Here is a 25,482-nt window from a genome sequence, read left to right on the forward strand (position 1 = left end):
GGAAATATAAAAAGCTATGGCCATAAATATAAAGCTATAGCTATATGCACTGTATGGTTTGGCCTTTTGCTTTGGTCAATTCAAGTAATTGGGTTGTTAACATGAATAGTGTTTCAGTGAAATAATACACTGGCACAATAGTAAACAGTGGTGTCAGTATAGGAAGGAGCAATTTGGCTTAGTGTCTTCTGTAGCCTTGCTTTTTAATGCATATAAGTTTCTTCAAGAATTGTTTGAAGTCTCTGAGTTCTTGTTGGTATAGAGGGAGAGATTTAAATGTTTCAGATCAGAAGCACTGAGTCACATCTGGACATATTTTCTCTGGAGTTACCAAGTGCCAAGAGTAATGGCTACTACCTTCTTCCCGAACACTTGTGCCAAAATGTAGGTGCTGTGCGTTCTATTTGTGGGTAAAAAGTTGTTGATAACACACCAGTGTTTTGACTGTGTCTGAATGGCACTTGCACAGCCTCAAAACTTCCCTCTTACCAAAGGAAATGCCACGCCATCCAGCATCATGCTCAGCAAGCAATACAACTGAGGTAGCAGAAGAAGAAAGTGGGAGGTGGCTCATTCACCTAGTAAGCTGTCTTTTATCTTGATCCCTGAGTTTACTTGGCTTTGCTCTTCCTGTTCTCTTCCCCACCCCACTGAGGAGTGGGGAGGGGAGTGAGAGCATCTGGGCAGTGTCAGGCCACCATGTGGGAGAAGGAATTTGTTTATTGGGTACATCAGCCATCTGTAGGCTTTTCAGAGGCTAAGAGAAGCCTGTTAGCCTGTTTCAGTTTGCATCAAAGTATTAGAAAGTGAGAAAAAGGGTGAGCATTGCTCTATTACAGACCCTTGGGAGGGTTAGGTCGGTGCTGGCATGCCTTGTGTGATGTTTTAAGAACAGGACATGTTTTCAAACAAAATAACTGATTCATCAGGTGTTAAATCTGGATTCTGCTTCTTTGGTGTTGGAAGGCACACCATAGTTGAGGTAGATGCTAGAAGTGCCTGTGTTTCGGATGGAGTAAGATTTGAAGTCTCTCACCAGTACTCATTTCCTTCCCATTCTAGACTGAAGTCTCTGTCCCTCTGCATTCTGTCTTGTGTGTCTCTTTCAGCAGAGATTGTTCCTGTGAATCCTGTTACCAGGTGTTCTGCTGTCCTTATCCTCATTTGTAGCCATAAGGACGTATTTATACATGAGTGGGAGGTTAGTGCTGTTTGGATTTACATTACTAATTTAATACTGTAACACTGCTGTATTGAAGTCCTTTTCTGAGATCTGTCCTTCTGTCTTCCACAAGTGAATTAATAAGCCATAGGAAAAAATAAGAAAATAACAGTTACTTCTGTAATGTGTAAAAATTAATGACTTTCATTTCTAACTTTTCTTTAATATTTCTGTATAGAAATATTATAGTTTCTATACCTCATGAGCACTGTGGAAACAGCTCATTGGTGTTTTCTAGTCTGTATTTAGTGGAAGCAAGTGCCATAATTTGCATTTTTGTATCATATATTTAGTGAAGTAGTCAAAGAAAATGGACTTAGCAAAAATTATTTCTAGAACTTGCTTTTTCATTTTACATTTAGTTGTACTTCATTGTCTACCTCTGGGATACTGGGGACTTTCCAAAGAAAATGAGTAATCATTTTCTTTTGCAAGAAAAGAGGGCCTGTAAAAGAATCTGAGATAAGGCCTTACTGAAAACAAGTGCAGCCCCTGGTTTCAGAACATTTTGGAGGCTCACAAGGTGGAGGTTTTTGTTTCCTTTTTTTTTTTTCCATTTCAGTATAAGTGTGGGCACACTTACTAGCAGAATTGGCAGAGGGGAAGTAGTGGATGTTTCACAGTCATACTGAAACCAACAGGTGGCACAGTTTATGCTTGTATCAAATTATTTAGCCTCAGATGGAATGTAACATACAGATAGGCTAACAAGGCAGTAGAAAGAGTCATGTGTGGCATTAACTTTACAGGTGAGGGCTTGCCTTTTTCACCTTTTAGTCTATGACAGACAGAGCATACAAATACAATAGGACAAAGGTGGTTTACAGAACATAGCTCTCAATGACAAGAAGCTTTCAGAAAATAATCTCAGTGTTACTTTTTACCTTCCTTTGCAGAGCTAGCAGTCATTTAAAAATCACTAAAGAGAAATCCTGAGGTCTGATAAAGACATGGTAAAGGAGAGAAGCCCTCTCTCCATGCTGCAGTGTGTTCTCCTCTCTGAAAGGCATCCACTGGAAGCTGCGTTGAGTGTGTGAAACCCTGGGAGTACAGCTGTGAGTTGTGCTATGGAGAAATGAGTGCCAAGCAGATGGGGCAGCTCAGCCTGCTGCAGGGGATTGCTGCATGCTGGCACTGGAAACAAAATGCAGGCTTGACCCCTACATCACTGGTGGCAATTGGGATTTCTGCTGCCTGCAAGGGATTTGTCATGGGTTTCCACAGAGGAGTGGGTTTGCTGTAGTTTATGGGTTTCCCCCAGGGGTGTTTCACAGTGGGAACAGATCCAGACAGATGATGCTGGCTGGCTCTGGAATCTATTAGAAAATGAACTGGATTAATTCAGGAGAGAGAGAACAGGTTTGAGAGGATATGGGTAGAGGACAATTTGGTTCATGCATTTGTTAATGTCACCTCTCTGATGTTGTCAGTAGCAAACATCGTTTCCAAATGAATCTGTTAAGAGAACAGTAGGCTTCTCACCAGCAAGGATAATACATAAAGTCTGGTGAAGAGCACAAAACTATGCCTCAGATCTCCTTGTGTTAACTCATGAGATTGCTAAGCCATCATTGCTATTTTGGTATGATGATCATTCTCTGAAGGAGTGGTGAAAGAGAAGAGGAAATCTGTCTTTCTGGTTTTGTTTTCAAATTCTATAAACTTGTTTGTAATATGCAAAGCAAGTTCTGGGCACAGAATATCTGGGAAATGTGCCAATGTGTAAACACACTTTGTTTCTATAGCACTGATGACTTGAAGTTGAGTAGCTTGAATTCAGACTGAAGATCTCGCTTCAAATGACCGCTAATTACATAGTTGATGGTAACTTAGTAAAGCCACTGACAATATACGAAGATAGCACTGTAAGTAGCAATAAGCTCAGATTTTCTGAAAGGCTTTAATCCATAAAGTGAGAACTATTCCCTTTTAAAATAATAAGTGTGTTTACAGAACCTTTTTTTTCCTTTTTTAAAATTTTACTTTGTTTTAATCTTTCAGTCTAGTGAAGTGGGTATATGATGTGGTTCAGGATTCCTTTTTTTCTTTCATTTATATATAACAGCAGTAATAAAGTAAAAAAGAGTAGCTACCTACCTGCTGTATGCCTCTATTGATGCAGTACAGATTTAAAGTGCATGAAACTCACAAAAAGAAAATAAAGTAAATTGTACAATGCAGAGGACATATTTCTAATTTTTTTTAATACTAACCAATAATGGCAAAGTCTTTTGTCATTTTTCTCTATGCTCCTCATATATAGTAAAAAGAGAAGATGATGCAGAAGACTGTCACATCAGAAAGCAAGCTTAAGACAGAAAATCTTTGTGGAGTAAAAACATCCATTAATCTTCTTACTTGAAAATCACAGGAATTTCTCTTGGGAAATTACTGCTTGTAAAATCAGTAGTGGGATCTGCAGCCCCCCACATAGGTGTCATGTATTTGTCTCTGATGGATTGTAGAAGTAGTGACTGAAAACAGTTTTTTCCTGGGTATATTGCATGTAAGTGAGACCAGTAGATGGGTTTGGCAGAACTCCAGTCACATTTCATTGCTATTTAATGGGCATTTTGGTTGGCATTGTTTTCAGTGGAGCTAGAAATTAATAATGTGAACACTCAGCAGCATTCATTCTTTAAAGACACTGGTCCTTTGACATGACAGCATGCGGACTCCTGTGTATTGTTTAAGTGAGTTTTTCATATTTAATGGATTTTGTAAGGCAATCTGTCACTGAATTCCACGTTAAGTTGTGATGCAGCAAATTGTTTCTGTTCAAACACATTCTTCAACACATGCTTGCACATGCGTCAGTGAATGCTTTTGACTAGTCAAAGGTTTTGTGTAATCTTGATCCTAAGGAGTAACTTCTGCCTCCTTCATTTACTGATGTAGTATACTTTTATTTGTAAGAAGCCTGTCTCTTCTGGTTGCTTAATTCACTGAGAACCATGGGATTTATGATGATGTCTCAGTTTTGAGACAAATTTAAGAGAGGACACTCTGTAATGAGTAGTCTCCTCTAAAGGGTTTCAACAACCCCCCTGCACCAGTAGAAAATGAATACTAATAGAAGGAAGTGGGGAAAAAAACCCCAACCATTTATTAACAACAAAACATCCACAAGACAAGGAAGAAAAACAACACCAAACTGTCAGAACTCACATCCTGCCACACACACACAGAGGAATGAAAACCCAAAAATGCCTGGAGAATAGGGGAAATGTTGGAGAAATATGCTTTCCTGACATGTGGTGTGAGATGGTGCCAGCTTAAGGGAAGTGGAGCTTCCACGAAGGAGTTCCAGCAGTAGGCAAAAACCTGGTGGTTCTCGGGCGTCAACTTCCACTTCATGGCAGTCATGGCAAGTGAAACAGCTGGTCTGGAGCCTCCTGGTGTGCATTCTCTGCCTTGGATCCCTGAGGGTTGGGGCTGGAACGGGGCAGCCCTGCTCCCACCAGTCCCACTCCTCCAGTCTCAGACCTGCAGCTGTTGAGTTCACCTTGAGGCAGCTGAAAGATTTCTACTGCAGTTTCTCCAAGCTAGGAAAGGGAACAGCTCTTTGCCTGGGCCAATAAAACCAAGCTAGCCAAGCAAAACCAAACCTCCCAGCGCCATGGAATGCCTGGGCAGTGAGTCTTCAAAAATGCCCACCAAAAACCCCAAAGCTCTGCACTCCCTGCCCCCTCCCCCCCACAGTCCCGGGCCTTAATGCAACCATTATAGCAACCATTTTTGGCGTAAAGCAGAAGATCATGGAATAGGCTACCACTGTAAATCACTCCTAGACAGACAGTAAAATCATTAGCTTTTGTATCTGATTAATCTGCTCTGGTTCATTGCACTGATCAAATTTAAGGACCTGTAATGCATATTTTCTGTAATAATCTCTAAATAGGAGACTTCAGATAGTATTTATAAAATCTCAAAAGTGACCAGATTTTCTTCTGTAAAACTGAAGTTAGTCTAACAAGTAGCATAGCACTGAACATGTTGGTTTACTGTATCCAGACCTGGTGCTGGGCATTATTGCCTTCTGCTGTAAAGGGCAATTGGGCACAAGCTGAAAGCAGCTTAAAACTGTTTATAGTCCAATGAGCAAAGAGCATCCTGAACATATTCTCAAATTTACAGGCTGCACTTTTCAATATTAATTTCAGTGTCAGTGCCATTAATGAAATGCTTTCAGATGAGGGCAGTCTTCATCCTGGGATCATATTTATGAATTTTGCCCTGTTTCAGGGACAAATAATATTAATAATAATAATAATAACAATAATAATTCCATAGCAGGGACCAAAAAACCCCAAGTTGACCCCCTCTAAAAGCAATTAACTCTAAAACCTACTTCCATTTGTAGCTCTACTTAAATGGAATTGTTTTCTTTTGCCTACATTTATAACTGTTTTGCTGAGATTGGACCCAATATGCTTTCCAGAATGGAAATTCGACACTTTTCCCACCAAGGTTTTTCTTTTTGAAGGTAGACTTAACAGGTGATGTAAGTTTTTAGAAAATGGTCTCTCAAGAATACAGACCTGGATCTCTGGCATCAACCTCCTCTTTATGGCAGTCATGTCAGGTGAAACAGCTGGTCTGGAGCTTCTGTTCATGTATTAGATTTTTCTTCTGAGCATGACTGTATTTGCATTGTTTTGAAAAGAAGGAAAATTAGTTAGATAGGATTTTTTTTCTGTTACAGAAATACATTTACTGGCCATTAGCATAAGAACAGATATTCATTCAGTAGGAAAGACTAGATCTAATGGTGAAAGCTAGAATTAGGACAAGTTACTAATTTTAATTACACTCCTCCAGTAATATTCTGTTGAAATTTTCATAGGAAAAATGCTAATCAATTATAAGTTGTAGTAATGCCTTCATAAAATAAGAAGAATTAATATTTTATATTATGAATTTTATTTCATACAATATTAAGAATTAATATTTTGAAATTAATTTTGAAATCCGTATTTTATTAATTTAATCTAAAATTACCTGTGTGTTTCAAAGCACTTAGCAATGTCCCTAGTCAGTCTGATACACATTATTGTTACAACTTTGCAGTAAGATTGCATAATTCTTTTTTAGTCTACTATCCTTTAACTGAATTTGTTATATCTTTGTTCTAACAGAAGATTTTTCCGTGTTTTTAATTTGACATGGCTTTCCCAGACAAGTTTTCACTAATATAGTTGAAGAGTTTTATCCAATCATTACACTCTTTTTACAAACCAAATTCCTTTCACTCCATTTGCCTATCTTTGGCGTGGGAAATAGACTCTTTTTTTGTGGTAATTTTTCATGAAATATTATGCCATTTTGTTATGCCCTCACCAATTCCTAGAAAAAGTCAGAACCCCAGGACACAGTTTGACAAAGGACGGAAGTTCAAGATCAACATGAACATTTGGTTATGCATACCCAGTGGCATTGGTTTTGTGTAACCAAGTTACTGTGCGGAACATGAGTCAAATTCATTTCTTGGCTGCAGTACCTTTGCTTACCTAAGGCATTATTGTTGGGGTCCCTCCCCCGCCGTGTAGCCCTGGGAGAGGGGCCCTGAGGGCACAGACACGGGGTTTCCCTGCCCCTGCTCAGCCTCGTTCCCGTTGGTTGGTTTGTGTTCCCTGCGCGGGCAGAAGGACCCTTGGTCCCGTGACTGGGACAGTTCCTCGGCAGAGCTCCGGCCATGCGGCTGGAGAAATAAACATCTCTGAAACAGCTATCAAGAATCTGTCTGTCCGTATATATTTCCTTTCCACGGGACTCCTGGTTTGGTATATGCGTGTTGCAGTATCCCCACTGCAACACATTATCAAGGTTTCCTGTCAAGGGACTGCTTCAATAGTCTTTATGAGTCTTGAATAGCTACTCTAAGAATTATAGTAAGGGCTCTTTCGGGGAGGGAATATGGCTGATAGAAAGTAGGCTGTTCATTTATCATCCTGCCTGATCTCTGCCTGTTAAAGTTGCCCCTGTGGGCCAGGTGGGGTATGCTCTTGGGTTCAGATTTCTCAGTTTAGCTCCAGCAATAGAAGAGGTCACAGAGTCAGCTTGTGTTGCTGTTGTTCAACTTGAAGATGGCTGCTGATATCAACCTTCCTGATGCCACAGACAAAATCCCTGCCAAGAAAGCCAACCAGCCATCACAGCCGGTCTGGATCAACCCCTAGGTCCATAAAATGTTCCAGTAGTAGGGTCCAGTAGCACTGTCTCTTATGCCACCCCTAAGTGGAAAAGGAGCCCTAGAAGAGTGAAGAACAAAGGAATTCTTTGTAGCGGTTGTTATCACTCACAGCCAAGCCTTTCCTTCAATGGAGGAGTCTGCTTCTAAAACAGACCCAGCATGAACATGAGTCAAAATACAAGCTTAGGCTATAAATGTCCTAAACCTGACAATATCTCTTTCCTGTGACCGCCTTCTCATGTTGCTGATAGGAAATGCTGGGGTTTTTCTGTACACTACACATTTGGGGTTTTTTGCCTGACACTTTTTTCTTCTTCCATGCTTATTTCCCCTACCTTTACATACATTTCTGTGTGTAGAAGAGTGGTAGGTAGTCTTATTTTACTGAGTAGAAAATTTAGTTTTCAAAACCAATAAAATATTGTTGTGCTATCTTCTATCTGATTACGAATCATCCCATTGCTTCATTGCTTCTGTTTAAACCAAACTAATACCAGTATCCTTTTTAGAGAAGAGGATAAGTAATACTTACCCCCTATACAAGAGGAGAAAAGGCCACTGACTCCCTCTGAAACCATTTGTAGCCCTATTTATTTGAAGTATAGTTGCCTTTTTTTACCTATTTCATACATGTTTTCTTAGAATTGGGCCCAGTGTTCTTTCCAGAATGGCAATCCCACACAACTTTTCCAGGGTTTTTTCTTTTGTAGCTGTGCTTTATAACTATAGATATAGGTAAGCAGTTTATCTTTTGAGGTTTCATGCAGAAAGAATGAATCACAGAAGAAAGGAGAACTATAAAATTAAGGCAAATAGTTGTTCAGATTTGGTATTCAACTTGATGTTTCTATTTCTTCCTAATTAATCAGATGCTTTCTCTTTTTTGTTTTATCATTGCTACTGTATGTTGCTACAGACACTGTATTTAGCTTAGATTTGCCTGTGTATGTACCATCTAAAAACATCTCCTATTTGACATTTCAAATACTCAGAGTCATATGTATGCTTGTTGATCACCATTTGTACATCTAACAGTCACACTGTTCAAGTGTTCTCCAACATTTTTAAGGTTTTATCTTAGTCCTTAATATTTACATATCTTTAAATGGTTTCAGGGAACAAGATAAAATACAAAATAATAAGGAGTCATCTTAACTGTTGGAATTGTAAGGGGGAAAAAAAAGCCAGTAGTGCTAGCAGTTTTTAACAAATGTATAACAAAAAATAGTTTACTTGATGCAGGTTCAATCTGTATTAATCAAAAGGTTGATTTAAACTTACACACTGACACACTGACTTCCATTTTATAATTATGAAGGTAATTCATTAATTTATAGTGTCTGTATGGGGAGTAAAAGAAAAATTGTCACAATCCTATTTATCACTAGTGGATTCTAGTTTATGGCTGCAAATTGATTAAAAAAAAAAAATTTAAAAAGGTTTTTTGAGCAGATTAGAATTTCTTAACCTGAAGGAAACATTAACATGTCTTTATATGTATATGGGCTGGAAATATACACTCACAGCCCAGAAAGCAAATTGCATCCTAGGCCGCATCAAAAGGAGCATGGCCAGCAATTTGAGGGACTTCATTCTGCCCAATTTTGCTCTGCTTAGACCCCACCTAGAGTCTTGCATCTGGCTCTGGAGTCTTCAGCAGGAAAAAAGAAAGGGACCTGCTGGAGTGGATATAGAGCAGGGACACAGAAACAATCAGAGGGCTGGAGCATCCCTCCTCTGAAGAAGGGTAGAGAGAGCTGGGCTTGCTGAGCCTGGAGAAGAGAACACACTAGGGAGACCTTATTGTGGCCTTCCAGTACTTGATGGGAGCCTACAAGAAAGCTGGAGAGGGAGAGACTTTTTACCAAGGTCTGTAGTGATAGGACAAAGGACAGTGGTTTTGAACTGAAAGAAGGTACGTTTGCATTAGATAGAAGGCAGAAATATTTTATCATGAGGGTGTTGAGACACGGGAAAAAGTGTCTCTCTTGACTTTCTAAGCCTGTAAAATGTACTCTAGGTCTGTTTTGCTGCACCTTTGCTATGTGTCTGTGTGCACGTCTAGTGTATCTGTGATCTCAAATTATTTATAGATTATTTCTTCTAAAATTAGGCTATGTTTCATTCTTGAAAATGGTTTTGTGCATGCGGTGAGCGAGCAACACTTTTTAGCAGAGGCGTGTACTGTGCTAGAGTGTCAGTTGATGACTTTCATGATTCTGAAGCAAGGATAGATGTTTCAGTCTCTGTGCACCAGAAGACTAACCATATTTACTGGCAAAGGTTCAGGTCTCTTTTTCATGTAAATAGATTCCTAAGGGCTTAAATAATTTTAAAAATATATCGATGGATATTCTTAGCAAGTTTCACTAGAGACGTAAGTAAGTAGCCCTTACTTACAACCCTTGTTGTCCAGTAGTGCAGTATATCACAGAGAATATTTCTAACTACTAAAGAGGCAGATCAGATCAGGACAGAATCCTGACTTTTTGGGTAGAGCTCTGATGGAGTTTCAGTTCTTCATTTGTTTTAATGAAACAGGTTTTTTATGTATGCTCTTTGAAAATATTGTACACTGAAAACTGTCAAGTAGATCTTGTGCAAACACTCAGCAGTGTTTTTGTGCTGGCTGTCACATTTTCTGTGTTGTTGTTCACAATTTAATTATTTTACACTTTAGATTCCTTGTGCAGCATTCTGCGCAAAGCATATCTCAGTAAGAAAAAGCCAAATAGTCCATTTTTAATTGAAACATTCACATAAATTGAGAGGGTCAGTTGTAGGGTTTTTCATATCATTGGTGTGATTAATCCCACTGAAGACAAGAAAGCACAAGAAAAGGATTTGTCCTTTAAGTTTGAGGAAGGTAGGTTAGGTGCCCTAACACCTTCTTTAGAAAACAGATGTTGGGTCCAAGAACATAAAAGTGGCTATTTAAGAGATCCCTTTCTAGCCTGTAGACTTACCAGTGCCAGGTGCCAACACAGAAACTTAGAAGAAAAATTAGAAACAGAGGAAAGATTACCCTGTGATATATGCTCCCATGGCCAGCAGCTTAGCAAACCTTTGAGAAAGAGCTTCATCAGCACCACTGGGTGTGTGAACATTGACAAGTTGTGGGTTTTTTAGTTGGCCAACAGCATCCAAAACATTCTATTGCCATGTGTCTTGGGGTTACTTTATGATATTGTATCCCATATCGCTTCTCTATGCCCTGAAATTAGTTTTATGCCTTTCTATGCCTTTAACTGAGCCTGAGAGGGGAGAGAGACAAAACTGAGCAAAACTTCTTCAAAGCCGCTTTGCAGTTTGTTTTCATGTTTTCAAGGACACATAGAGACAGCTCTCTGCATTCAGCTGCAGCAGGAGAGAGAGAGCGGAGAGAAGCACCTGGCTTGCTTTCTTTCCAGCCAGCTTTCCAGCCAGTTTTTCAGCTCCTTTTCTTCCGGAGAGTTGAACTTTGTTTTTCTGGGGGTCTGATTTTTCCCTTCTTCTCTGCTGGACGGCTTCAACATCAGAATACATTGGGAGGATTTTCTGCTGAAGCCTTGGCCCTGGCGGTGGGCCCACCACCCCATCCGAGCTCCAAGGAGAGGGAGATCTAAGGAAGGACTCTGAAATTTTCCAAGGTTTCTCTCAATAAAGTGAGAGGTTTTATTATTATTTAGCATTATTATCCTTTTCCTGTGTATTTGTTAAATAAATAGTTTTTATCTCTTTCACTTTCTTTCAAGGAAAATTCATTTTTTCCCGAACCTGGTGGGGGGAGGGATGGTTGTAACCTGCCTTCTCTCAGAGGATATATTTCCAAGTTTGCCCAAACCTGCACACCATGAATTCCCAGTTCAGTGTTACAGTGTGTAAAAAGTACTTCCATCTGTTTATTTCAGACCTGCTAATAAATGACTTTACTGATGTCTCAGTTTTTGAGACAAAACTTCAGGAGGAAACACTCTGGAATAAGTGTCCCCTCTGAAGGGAAAAGGGCCTCCCCTTTTCCTCCGTCAATGAGACAAATGAGTCTCAAGAAGTGAAAGTGAGAAAAAGAAACCAAACTATTTATTAACACACAAACAAAACAGGGTAGAACAGGATTCTTAAAACCCCTCAGAATACAACACATTCCCGGAGAGGGAACAGACATGTGGGCTCGGACCAGCCGGGGCGGCCCCGCGGGCCCGCCAGGGCCACTCCTGCAGGCTCCCCGGACTGGCGAGGAGGGAAGGGAGTCAGTGAGGCAAGGGGAAGGAAAGGGAAAAAAGAACAAGAAAAAAACCAACAGAAACGTTTCCCAGCTAGCTGGAACACAAAGGAAACCCAAAGAGCAGCACAGCGCTCCCGGCGCACTCCCTCCCCAGCCCTGCCGAGCCCCTGGAGCCGCTGGGCCCCGTTAAACTGCCCTGGACTCGGTCCCATGGCTCCAGCCCCGGGTCCATCTCAGAGAAACAGCGTCCTTGGGCATTGAGCAGACGGTTAAGGCATAAAGCAGCTTCATAACATCACCCTAGGACAGATGAGTCCATAGCGCTTTATGTTACAGTGCTTATGTTAAAGTAGTAGTTAAATTCCTATTTGCCACCTTTACACACTTCCTAATTTTGGAGCGTTTTGCCATCTCCCCACCTAGTTGTCTCTTTTTCAAGCTACTCTATTTATTCTCTTCTCATACAGAAGTTACTTTATTCTTCTGATAGCGTATGTTGCTTTACCCTGTCTTGTCTTGTTGTGAAGTATTTTTTGAGGAAGTGTGATCAAGACAATATACATCCTCTAGCTTCTCACACAGACACTCTTGAGTAACAGTGAGATGTTTTGTCATCTTTCAAAATCTTTTTTCCACTACCTTTTTATTAATATTTTAACTTCTCAAATTCCATATATGATTTCTCAGAAAGCTCTTTTTAAAAATATTTTCTCTGTCTGTAAAAGGAACAGAATTTCAGTGACAGCCAGGTGTGTTGAGTAGTTTTACTTGAAGATCAGCTTGGACATCTCAAGAAACAGAGCTCAGTATATAATCTTTTGAGCTATTCAGAGTTGAAACATGAATGTTTCCTCAGATTCAGCCCTGTCCAGAACAAGGAATTCAAAATCCATTGAAATATATGTAACCAGATTCTGAATCTATTTATACTATGATATCTTGTGGAATTTGTAGATAAGGCAAATAAATATGCTAAGTACACTAAATTACCTGGTATTTGAATGTAACCCATCATATCTGATTTTCTTTGTCTGAGACAGCACTTCATTCTGAGTACAGCCATGGGAAAGCACATCTCATGTTTTAATTTAGTCAGAAGTCATCTATTCCACAGTAGCAGGATAAACAATTGTAATGTGAATTCCCCAGTACTCATATAATGTAATGATGATTGGCATCAATTATTGTATGTATTAGTCATTGTAATAGAGTCTCTCCAGAAGATCATTTTAACATTAACTATTTTTAAAACAGATATCTATGGTTTTATTTTCATTTAATTTTTGTCAACGGCTGCAGGAAGTCATTATCAGGTAGCAACATGCTATTCAATTGACATTCCTCTGGCAATCATGCTGATAGTAGAACATTCAATTTTCATAAATGTGAGGATATCTTGCTAGATATAGGTGAAAGTCTGGTGGATTTGACTGTATATTTAACCATAGGGGGTTATTTTGATCTGGCAGAATTTTTAAAGGCCAAAATATTGAGGTTCCGTAAACTCAAAGACCAATATAAGTGTCAAAGTAATCTTTTAACAATGCTTATGGTTGTAAATAATTTATGTATCTCATATTCATCAGGGCACACTTTTACTTTCTTCACTGCTTTTTTTAAGTGTAGAAGGAGTACTCAAGCACCTATGGGCCCCTTAAAGCAGGAAAGACACTGGCCAACTGAAGCAAGCTGAGCAGAGAGCTACAAAGCAACAAAGCTAGTTGAGCTGGAGCACAGGCCCAGCCAGCAGTGGCTGAGGAACCCTACTTGGAGACAGAGATTGGACTGAGATCTGTCAAAGGTTGGTCAGAGGTCTGCTGACATCCCTTCCAATAGGAATAATCTCATGATTCTTGTAAAAGTCATTATTACTGAGATGTTAGGTTTTGTACTAGTGCCTCAATTTAAAATAATTTTTTTTCCTATTTTTTATGGCTTTTCATGTTATCACAGTAGAGACAAAGAAGGATATTTGACAAAAATTACATTTTTACATACAGAATTTTAAAACATTTATTTTATTTATGGTGTGGAACTGCATATAAGAACTAGGTTTCATTAAGGTAATAACAATAAAAAGGAAGGAAAAAACATGTATGTCTAAAGCATCAGAAAGTACTAGAATAAGGCTGACACAAATCCATTATTGACAGTATTTCTCTCCAGTACTAATAGAAATATCAAAAATCTGCATCCCATCAAGGTCATTTTCAGCCCAAAAATCCAGTGAAACACATTTTTTCAACAAAGAGGTACAAGGACTTTCTCACTGTGAGATGCCATGTAAACCTTCCTTCTGATGGCCCTGCTCTGTGATCCTGCTGCTACTCCTTACTTTGCTTACTATCCTGGCGTAATTCCTTAATGTTAACATTACTCCTTAATGTTAATATTACTCCTTAATGACTAACATTTCTGCTACTTAAATTCTTCTAGAATGCATATATGCATTTTTTAATGTAAAATAGAGTGAAACATGCAAGAGATCACTGTTCAGATTTTAAAAGCATGTGAAATCTATTTAAAGTGTGCATGTACAAAGAAAGGATTCTAGAAGAGGGATCTATATTGGACTGTGTGAAAGAGGTCTCAGATGTGTTGCCATGGCTCACTAACTAATAGGTCTGAAGCGGGTGAGAAGTTTTGGAGGCAAAGATGCTTGGATTTGGGATGAGGAGCTGAGGTGAAAATAGACAGAATGATAGTAGGAGCACAATGACATTGTTACAGGAACCAGTACCAGCTCAAATTAGCTTTTTACATGGAAGAGGCATTTTTAGCAGTCCCCTACTGTCAGCAGGGTGACCTTTACTCTTACAATGTACTGTGGCATTTTTTAGTTACCTGTTGCAAACATGGTATTTATTAATGACAATTTTATAAAATGCAATACATGGACCTAAGTGCTGACCTGACCTTCCTTTCATTGCAGATAGTTCAGGATACTCTCTATTTGTGCTGTTTTTCACTTACCGCTAGAGGTTACTTTTAACTTTTGAGCATAAGCTGAAATTCATGGTATCTTGCCAATGTCTTTACTACACTACCATCAGCCATCTATTTTAAAGTAATTTGATGTGAGATCTCTTTGAATTCGAGCTACTCAACTTCAAGTCACAAAAATTATAGATTTAAAGGGTGTTTATGCACTGGCACATTCAGTAACCTTCAATAAATTCAGCCTTTAGGCCCCACAAAGGAGTTGTTTTAGCATGAGGCATGAAGGAAACAAGTGAGTGTGTGTAGTGGTGCACTGCAGGGGCAGTTACAGTCTTCACAGTGATGCCTATTTTCTAACACGGTAAGATCCACCCAGTCCTGTCAGTTAAGCTGATTCCTTATCCAGCTGGAAAATTAGGAATTGGTGATGGGTGAAGACCTAGAGATTAGTTATGAGAAACAAGAGAGATTCTCATTCTGTTCTATAGTTAGTTGCTTCCTTCACGTTGTAATTTTAAACAGAAAATGAGTGCATCCCAGAAAAGTAGATCAGGAGAGTATCTTTATGCTTTAAACTAAAGCTGTAATAAAACTTTGGAAACTGAAAACAGGTACAAAGATGCTTATTGGTTAAAGTATCTACAACATCAATCAATCCTAATCAGCCTTAACTCAACCTCGCATTAGAATAGCTACCTGAGCAACTGAAAAGTTTGCATGTATTTTTCAGAACAAAAATCACAAAGACTACTTGTGATTTCTGTCACTTCTTGAATATTTTATTGATTCAAGCAGACTTTGGGAGCCAGGAATGTGCTGAGATAGATGATCTTTAGGAAGCATCAGCCTTGAGCACTGAGCACCTCCAACTGTTTCATTTGTTGCATTACTTTTTTTTTTTTCATTTTAAGTATAATCGATCCCAAGTTACAAAATTTTTATAGTAATTACAGCAAGTACTATATTTTCATTATATAGAGAGAGTTTGGATATCTTTTCAATTTTAAGAAATAAGAAATAGTTAAACTTCTGTTTTGTATAATACCTGAATATAACAAACAGAAGAGAAAATATGCTTGTATACTCTAAAATTTTAAGAGGGTCTTCATTGCATCTTTTTCCTTAATTACGTACTTATTTCTGGACAGAAATGCTTAAGTAAGATGTAGTTTCCTTTTCAAACATTTACCTGTTTACTATTAATTTAATTTTCTGCCATGAGCAACCTGGAAGGGTGAAATTCAACTGGAATGATAGCAGTGGTACCCTGTAGTACCTGATGCATCAGTTTTAATTGCTGTTTGGCTAGAAACACTCATGTAGATGGATGACTGCATGGGATTAAAGTACTGACTTCTCAAGAGACAAATACCAATTTCCACAAAAATTAAATAATTAGCTTTTATTTTTAATCTGTTTTGCTGTATCTGTGAAGTGCTAAAAGCATTCCAATTTCTTTCTTCAGCAGCTTTCCGATAAACAAACATTTCTTTTCTAGAATGGAGTCCCTCCTTTGGTTTATCCTGTCTTACAGAGTTTCAGTTTATCAGAGTGAGAAACAAACTGCTTAGCATTTTATGTCTTAAAAATCATGTTTATGAAGATACTGAAAAACGATATATGCATGTGTCATTTGTAGATGTACCCATTCCCAGTTGCATTCACTCCTTAAATATGCTTTTTACCATCCTGTTTTTACAGCCAAGCAGAATTCTGAGTCATTCCCTATGCTGGCTTTGGAGAAGCAGTCACTCAGCCCAGAACTGTTTCCTGCTTGCAGGGTCCGTCACCTTTTAAAGAATGAACTTGAGTATAATGAAAAAAAAAAAACCAAAACAAAAAAAACCAAACCAACAACAACAGCAACAAAAACCCAAAACAGAAAAAAAAAACCAAAAAAGCAACCCAACCAAAAATACCAAATTATCTTTCATATGCATATGTATCTGTGATTCAAAGCTATGGTTTTGGCAAAGAATGAAACTGAGAAGGCCAGTTTCAATAGGGTGGTTAAATTAACTGTTGCATATTATCTGGTGCTTTAAAAATACTTTAATCTTTGATTAAAGATATAGTTTTGCTGTCCTGTTTCATACTGGGAGGTGGGATGTTCCTCCTACTACATCATTAATGCCTTTATAGCACTCTGGATGTATAGTTTTAAGTTCCAGCCTTATTGTAATCCCATTTAAAACAAGGCTAACTCCAGTCTGGTGAGGCTTATCTTCCTTGACCTTCTTCTTAGACTGTGGTAGAAGCAATTCACAGCCTACAACTAAGAATACAGTGGCACACTGCAGTGGCTTTACATTTGTGTGGTAATGCTAATACTTACTTCTCTTACTTGCAGTCACACATTCCCACAGTCTGATCAGTACAGCTGTGTGCATGGCTGTTGTTTGTCCAAATCAGCAGAATGACCAGGTATAAGAATCTAAGTGACCTTTTTTATTTCCCTAAAGTACTAGCAGTCTTTCTATTGAATCAGACCTGGGAGAAGTGTTTTACCAGTAATAGGCTGGCATTATTTTAATGAAGTTCTGATTTTAAAGGTTAGAGATTACATTAGAACAATGTCGGTGACAGACTTGGGGGTTACCAGTGTGAGCTGTGTGCTGGAATCCAGTTAAGTTTCCATTTGTCTCTTTGAAAACTCTGCTGCTTTTAAAGCCATAATCAGACTTCTTGTTACTGGCCCAGGAAAACTATCCCGTAGCCTAAGTCAGACCAGTGAATGTTTGAGTACAAAACAAAGCCTTTTAAAAATCAGTAGTGTAAGATGTTGCTTATCTGGAGACTGCTGTTAGCAACAGGTAGTTTTATGTGCTTAATCACAAGCAAGTAAATCAAGCTTCACTTCTACTGACTTCTGGAAGTTACAGTCAACTTAGGTTTATCATTTCCATTTGCTATTTAGACAAGCAATCTGCAAAATAATCACCAGGCCAATAAAATATTCAGTGTAGGGCTCACTTGATCACATGAATTGGATACTGCAACAGGTCAGATTTTATAGCAAGAGGCTGTTCTCTGATCTGGCTGAGGAGGTTGACTGCAGTTTTCTAGCTTCTGCAGATATGGTGGTGTGTTAGGATTCAGTCCTGAACTAAGTGCCGTAGCTGGCCAGGTTTTTTTCAGCACTGTGCTAAATAAGGTCTCCCTTAAGCTCCTCTAGGAGGAATAAAAGTGCGTCAGAAGTGTCATTATGATCTCAGCTTAGAGAAAAGGAGACTTTCACCTTTTCATAGTGTAAAATGAATGCATAGTAGATAAAATAAGTTCACAGGATTTATTCACATGAAATTATATGAGTTTCTTAATGCACCTTTTCTTTCTTTGCAGCTATTGGCTGACAAACAAGGTCCACATTAAACGACCCAGCACTGGTCTCCTCATGTATACACTTGCCACCAGATTTTGTGATGAAATTCACCTGTATGGATTTTGGCCATTCCCAAAGGATTTACATGGAAAACCAGTCAAGTATCATTATTATGATGATCTGAAGTATCGGTACTTTTCTAGTGCCAGTCCTCATAGGATGCCATTAGAGTTTAAAACATTGTATGTGTTACATAATAGAGGAGCACTTAAATTAACAACAGAGAAATGCGTACAGCAATAAAGCACATGTAAAGTACAATAAATACAGAATACCCATCTCATCATAAAGATGATGTGCAATGGCAGTGGGACCACAGTGGGGATTTGTTTCAATACCCACTAAGCCATTGGAAAAAGGTGTTATATTAGAAGTACATAACCAGCTATTATACCTGTAAAGTGCTATATAACTAAGCTATCTTGACTGCAAGGATTCAAGTAAGTGCCACTTTCACTAAGAACAAAGCTTGAATGTATACTCAGTAGTGTTTACAGGATGCAGTGACACATTCATCATGTATTAAAGAAGAAAAAGAACCTGCCAATTTGCCACTGTGATCAGACAACCTACAAAAGAATATCCAATGGATGGAATATTTACTTGAGCAAATAAATCAGGCTTTGGCAGAAAATTTCATGATAGATTTGAGTAGAGAAAGTGAAGTCTGTAAGATCAAACAAATCAGTAAATGCCTTCAGTCAGAGAACTGTTTCTGATCTTGTATTATAACCTCAGCTTTTGTTGCTGTTTTTCTTATTGCCGTTGGTTGGGTTTTGTTGCTTTTAAATTTTGGAGTCCTTACACGATTTCAAGCATGTTATAAGTAAATGTTTTTATCTTATGGAATTGTCTTAAGAAAAAAAGATCCATAAGCGTGGGAGGGTGGAGGGGAACATGAAATATTTTATCAAGTGTTATCATGTTGTATCCTGCTGTCATACAATCTTTAACATTCCGATTGTTTTTCTAGCTCCTGTTGTCAGTACCCATTACATGAAACCACGCAGATATCATTTTGATCTGACTTAAAGAGAAGTTTTTCTCTCCTGTACAGATTTGAAGACATACAAGAGGGTGCCCTTCTTTTCAGTGCCAAAGATTACTCTTATAAACATTTTTTCCTTATCTTGGAGAAATTGTGTGGATTTCTATTTCTTTGCTGCTTAAGGGAACATGTTCTTTGTTATTTATATTTTTTAAGCATCTCAAAGCAAAGCCTCTTTACTGACTTTGCATATAGAATTCTTCAGAAAAATCTGCAGGAGTAAAGAAATTACTTCATACATTCAAATATATATGTGTCTATATATACAGTTTTATTCCTGGTAGAAAGGAAAAGTCTAAAGAAACTCAGGTGACACTGGAACTAAAGAAAAAAAAGACCTAGCCAATTAATGGAAAAAACTGCAGATCATACAATTCTTTGAAATTTCTAATGCTGTTAGGTGATCTCTTTATTTAATGTAACTCTTTTGTATCATCTAGATGTTCTGATGTGTAACTGACTGAAATATCACAGAGCTGCATTATCTCACAGTGGTTTTTTTGGATCAACAGTCTTGTTTATCCACAAAACCAAGAGTTCTTTCACTTCCTTCTTTCCAAAAAAAGAGAACAAGAAATTACAGGAGCATAGGAGAGGGTGGAGTATCAGTACAGCGTACATTAAGAAGCAAAACCTGTTATCCTATTATATGTTTTAGTGCTAAAAGAGCACATAAATGGGTAACATAATGGTTTCACATCTTTCCTTGGCTAGGGAGTAGGTATGCAGGTATAATGTATGGGTATTTTCTTGTTACGTTTTCAGATCTACATTAGATCCTGGTCTCCAAATATGATATTCAGTGTATCTACTGAATTTTGAATTAGTTTGTGCTATTTCATATGTATCACCACGCTCACAAACATTTACTAGCTGAAAATGCTCTTTATTACCCATTTTCTCCTCTTAAGTTCATGTATTTCGTCCTGCATGATTGGAGATCTGTGATTATGCAAATTTGGTAGCTAAATCACTGCCTTGCAGCCAAATATTACAGGAAGTAGAAAGCCAGTTCTGCTATATGTAAGACACAGTAACATCTTTCCTTATTCACCAGGCTCTCGTACCCAGGACAGTTTACTTTGGCCACATGCTAATGTGTGATAAGTGGTCCTAACATGAAACTCACTGAAACCAAGGCATCATGAGGAGCTAAACAGCTATGGAGACTGGAATGTATTTAATTTGTTGTTGATAAACCAGAGGGTGCTATTTGTTCACTATATATGCCTTCATTTTAATACAAGGTTATTTCTTTGATGGAGAGTGAACATATTCCTGTTCTTGCTGTTAGGGTTTTGCTATGAAAAGCATATTTCACATACATTGACAAAGTTGCTATTGAAATAAAGAATTCACAGATTGCCAGTCTATCAGAAGCTCAGAGAAAAATCTGCTTAGCTTTCTCTTCTGGGAATGTCTTTTCTTCTCTCTAGTGTCAGGCCATTGACAAACAGGAAGCTCAAGTAGTCTAAAATATTAACTGACAGGTGATTTTGTTCCCCTCATGGAAGGTTTGAATATGCCAATTGATTATGTATCTGACAACAAAGTCCATGGGGACTCTCTAATTCCTTGGCAGTAAAAAAAAAATATTTGTGTAAATGAATAAATTAAAAGAATATCATGTAAATAGAAAGATAGGTGACAGAATTTGCCTTTAAAAGTCAGCAGACAAATTAAATCTTGGCCTACGCCTGTTCTGCATGCTTCACATTTGATTTTCCACAAGTGAAGTTAACTTTAGTACCTAAGCCATGGAGTCCAGGTTTTTACCCTATCACTAAATTTCTCTTACTTGGTTTGGCACAAGACATGACAGTAGCACCTACTTCCAAGACAACAGTTTTCCCATACCTCCTCAAAACTGGGCCTTAACCTCATCTTCTGCAGACTTTCCTTCAGTACTGCACATTTGGGCACTGTGAGCCATGGGCTCAGGGCTCTCTGCTGTTACCTGTATTCATCCTTCTCATAGCACTCTCCCCTCAAACCAGCACCTAGGTGTGCCTCCCTTCCAAAACCATGGGACTCTACACCAGGACATCTCTTCCTCACCTGCCTCACTTTGTCCTGAGCTGAGGTGTGATGTAGTGAGGAGTGGGTCTCAAACCATTCTCTGAGGCAAGTAGCAGTTGTGGTCTTTGTGCAGGTTTTCACAAGTACTAGGGGTCAATTTAAACTATTGTTCTTGTATAAGACCTGCGTCCATGTGGAGCCCAAAGATTCTGAGGGGCTCCCTGGTGTGTGGTTTGCTGTGCTACAAATTGTTTGTTTTGAGGTGGTTTGTGACCACCAGTTTCTGCTTGGTCTGAGGCAACCTGAGGTGAGACATGCCCAGGATTTTCCCTATTGTTTGCACTCTACAGCTGGGAAGCTGTAGCAGTGGACTCATTGCAGACACCCTTCTTACCTTTCCCTTATACCTCCTGGGGCTCTTGGAGCATTTCTGTTAAGGCACCCCAGGACCTAAATGAAAAAGACAGATTACTTCCGCTATGTGATTTTTTCCCTAAAGGTGACCCAGGGCATAGCAGCAAAGGCTTAACTGCTGTACAGAGGCTTTGAGGTGGAACAGATTTCATTTTGTGGTCCTTCACTGGTCAGCAGCCAACAACTTAAGCCTCCATAGCTGCCTTAGGTGATTCCTGTTGTTTATCTACATTCACACATCTGCTGCCCACAGAGCACAAAGCAGATGATCGCTTTATATTATAATTACCACTTTTATAATCCAACACTATCAACAACTAATACAAAGTAGTAGGATAAAAAGAAAGATCCCTAACGTTGTAATGTTATCTGCCCTGGTGAGAAACAACTGAAATGCCAATCAGTTGTGTTCTGAGTGTTCCTCAAATTTATCCTCTCATCAGCTATTTCAATTGCCAGCTGTGGTTCCTAAATGTACATTAAAAATAAGAACTGGAAATTAAATCAAGACAGCAGAACATGTGTATTTTTCCAAAGCTTACGGCAGCTTTGCATTAAACAACTTGATTTCATTCAGATAAATTGATTGTAAATTGCTTATTAAGATACATGTTAATGTTTCTGTGACAGTCTTTCATGTTTCATAAAAATAATAGATAAATGTTTGATTGTTACCTTTTCAGCTTTGGGACAGTTCTCTCCCACAGCTCTGAGCCACTCTCCAGATACAAGATCTACTGAACCTTTCAAATCTGAGACTGATGCATAATACTGTATCCTTCTTTTGTTAAACCATATAAGCAACATGTGCTTGAGATCAGTACTTTTTCTCTAATTGACTGCAATTTGAAGAAAAACAGGTGCGGGTTCGGTACCTATTTTAGTGGTTGATCTAGCAAAGTGCTAAGCACACTTTGCGGTGACTTTCCTGGGAGAGACATGTCCAGGATCTAGATGGGGATCCAGATTAGCATATTTCAGGATAGAACTCTGAAATTGCACATTATTTATTTTTGAGAGCACTGTTACTTTGTGTAGGGAAAAGCACAATTGTTATAAATGTAGATAAAGGAAGAGCGTTTACAGAGAGCTTCATTCCAGCACAGTATTATTGCTACTGAGTGTATATCATACAATTTCTGTGGTTTAAAGTATTGATACATATTCTCTCAGAATTGTCATGTTTGACACTGTTAGTATTATTTCAAGTACATCTATGGGGATTGTTTTTTATTTGTATAACTGAAAAATAAAAAATTTTCTTTCACATTTTCTGGTATATTCTGTTCCATATTCCTTTGTAACACCGTTATGGTAATTTTATCAGTCTTGTGCTAATTGTAAGAATCTGTGGAAGAAGAGCGTCTGCTCCTTTAAGGTATCTAATCAGGGACTTTCTCAACACAAAAGGGGATATTAAGAAAAGGAGGAAGCCATAAACAGGAACAGAGAGACACAAACTTGTCTGACCAATAATAAGGAAGGCAGAGATGAGAACCAAAACTGATGAGTCACAGAAAATGGTAAGGGTATATACAGTGTAGGATTTTTTATTCCAGTGTAATTTTCTGATCAAGGACTTTGTCAAATGGGATACTAAGGAAAAGGGGGAAGCAAAGTATGTGGACACCCAAACCAGACAGGTTAATCATAATGGAGACAAGGAGAAGAAGCCAACCTCATTAGTCACACTGAACAGCTATCAAGAAACTGTGGGCAAATGGTACTTTGCAACTGATAAGGATGGAATCCTGAGGGTCCAGGATGCTGGAGGGGAGTTGGTGGGTCTTTGCAAATGGAGCAATGTGCAGGGGAGGAAGAGAAGTGGAATAGACAGAAAAGGGGATGGTTGCATGTAAACCATGGTGGGTCAGTATGCTAAGGCTGATTGCCCCAGTCTATCTTAACTCCTTTAAATCTTCTCTTACCTCCTTCTCTGTGTAATGCTGGAAGGACTCAGTGCCAGATGCTGGGGAACTGTCGTGAGAGGAGTGGGTGCCAGCTGCTGGAGTGCTGATGAGGGATGTGGATGACCCTGGCCTGTGGTGGCCAAGATGAAAGAGGGTGCACATGAGCATTAGCAGAGAAACTGTCCCATTTTCATTTTTTACTGTGTTTTGACATAGGACTGGATTAAACCAGAATATGATCTCTTTATAATTTTCAGGATGTTTTGCATGTCTTTTTGCTTGCAACCTAGCAAATGTTTTAAGATGAGACCAGAAAAATCCTCTAGAAAAGAGTATGCAAATCACACATAAATGAAAATTATTGAATGAGCATTTAATTTAGGGCCACTTGATCAGAGCTAGTGACAGCTCACCAGGAAGTACTCAACGACCCTTCACATCTCTGTTGCTCACTTGCAGGTTGTCTACTTGTTCTGACAAAAGCTTTGAATTCCATGTTAGTCACAATTTTCAGGCCTCCATTCATATTGTTCCACACTGTGTGAGCAAGGCGCCATCAGAAATGAATTTTTTCTGCTTGGAGTGTGTAGTTAACATCTCAGAAAAGCATCTGTGATGAGCCAAATCAGTCATTCAAAGACAGCAGCCATAGCCCAGCTGAAGTGCTGCTGCTGAGGTCACCTTGTTAAAACATGGTTTTCATTTTAATCAGAAGAGACTATTTTGTTTAGTGCACATGGTGCATATAATGAACGACCTCTTGCAGACTGAATCTTGGAAGGTGACATATAGAGGTTGGTCTGGAAGTTTGCCTGTGGGGATTTGGGGATTTTTCCTGCTTGTGCCCTGCTTCTGTACTCCAAATTACAATAAAATTTCTGATTCTTCTCATAGCAACATAATACTGTGTGATTCTCAGGTACATGTATTTTACAGAGATACTGCTTTCATGCTTAGTAGATCACAGTGCTTAAAGCAGCAGTACCCAAATACCTACACAGTTTCACAGCAGAAAGTGTGGAGGGGAGATTAAGCTCTGCATCTGTCACAGTGAGACCCACTGACCTGCTTGCTGGTAGAAATGCATTTTTGGAAGTCATCTGATATCACAGCTTTGCCGTACTCTTAAGTGGAGCTGGTATAATGTTTGAGAAAGTAGCTGGTTGAAAGTGATGTCAAAAGGGGGAAAGGTTTTGGGTTTGAGGGAGCTTCTAAAAGTGAAGATGAAATCCAAGTCAAAAATAAGAAAATTTATGGCAGGAAAACATTTAATTTTCTTCAGAAGTTTTTTTATATGTCGTTAGATGTCATAAATCCTTCTCAGTTTTACTAATAAATCAAAAATTATTTGCTCCTTGTGCTCTTCCTCATGCACATTTTCTCTCCACTCACCCTCATTCTTTTATGTCTCCATCTCTTCCTCTTTCTTTCATTCTTTTCTCATATAGTTCTGCTTCTCTCACTGTGTTTCTCACTCTCTCATAGCCTCTGTATCCAGCCATTTCTCCCTCATGCTTTGCCTCTCTCCCCACCCCCAGACCCACTTCCTTCTCTCTCTAGTTCACCTAAAAGTAAAGAAATGGAAAATTCACCTAGTTAAGTTGATTTTTTTACCCTTAGGAAAATGGTACTTACAAAGTACACAGTTTGGATTTAGATTGCGTTTTTGTCAGAACAAGTACATCTTTGCAGTAAGTAATTGTAAACAAGACAGTATTTAGATAATAGCGTGAGCTGTAAGAAACAAAACTCCATATTCTAAAAATGTCATCTCTTTGTCTGGCTACAATTCTTATCCAGATAATGGCATGAATTGAAAAAAAATATTCTGCCAATATTTAGAGAAAATTATTTTCATGTGGATGAGCTTTTTGTTCAACTGATGATATGGTTAAAGAAGCTATAACTGACTCTTGTTTAGTTAGATATGTAGGTGATGTGATGCAAGAAGAGTCTGTGATTATGTATCTATTTTTATTATTTCATATTTGTGTTAAATTCTTGTTATTATTTCCCTTAAAAATCTATCTCCTTAACTTTACTATTCTTTCTGTGTTAACCTATTTCAATTTTTGTATCTCTGTTTTTTCTTTAGATAAAACTTCCTGGCAAGGAGTTGTGGTTTAGAGGGGAAAATGAGTGTTCAGGGG

At 38.5% G+C, this 25,482-nt stretch overlaps 1 protein-coding gene across 2 annotated transcripts in view; it reads left to right on the top strand.

Moving 5' to 3' along the window:
- The window catches only part of ST8SIA4 (ST8 alpha-N-acetyl-neuraminide alpha-2,8-sialyltransferase 4), a 57,535-nt gene extending 35,786 nt beyond the window's left edge, over positions 1 to 21,749 (top strand). Inside the window, exons 5-6 of one of the 2 annotated variants that reach the window (XM_032095831.1) lie at positions 16,910 to 16,983; positions 17,902 to 17,987. In XM_032095831.1, the coding sequence (XP_031951722.1) occupies positions 16,910 to 16,979 (70 nt within the window). In that variant the 3' untranslated portion in view covers positions 16,980 to 16,983; positions 17,902 to 17,987. Of the gene's footprint in view, positions 1 to 16,909; positions 16,984 to 17,901 lie in introns of both variants that reach the window. The other variant, XM_032095830.1, reaches the window with a different exon arrangement.
- Positions 21,750 to 25,482: the final 3,733 nt, after the last annotated feature.

The sequence above is a fragment of the Corvus moneduloides genome, chromosome Z (genome assembly GCF_009650955.1).
Source record: "Corvus moneduloides isolate bCorMon1 chromosome Z, bCorMon1.pri, whole genome shotgun sequence".
Classification (NCBI taxonomy): Eukaryota; Metazoa; Chordata; class Aves; order Passeriformes; family Corvidae; genus Corvus; species Corvus moneduloides.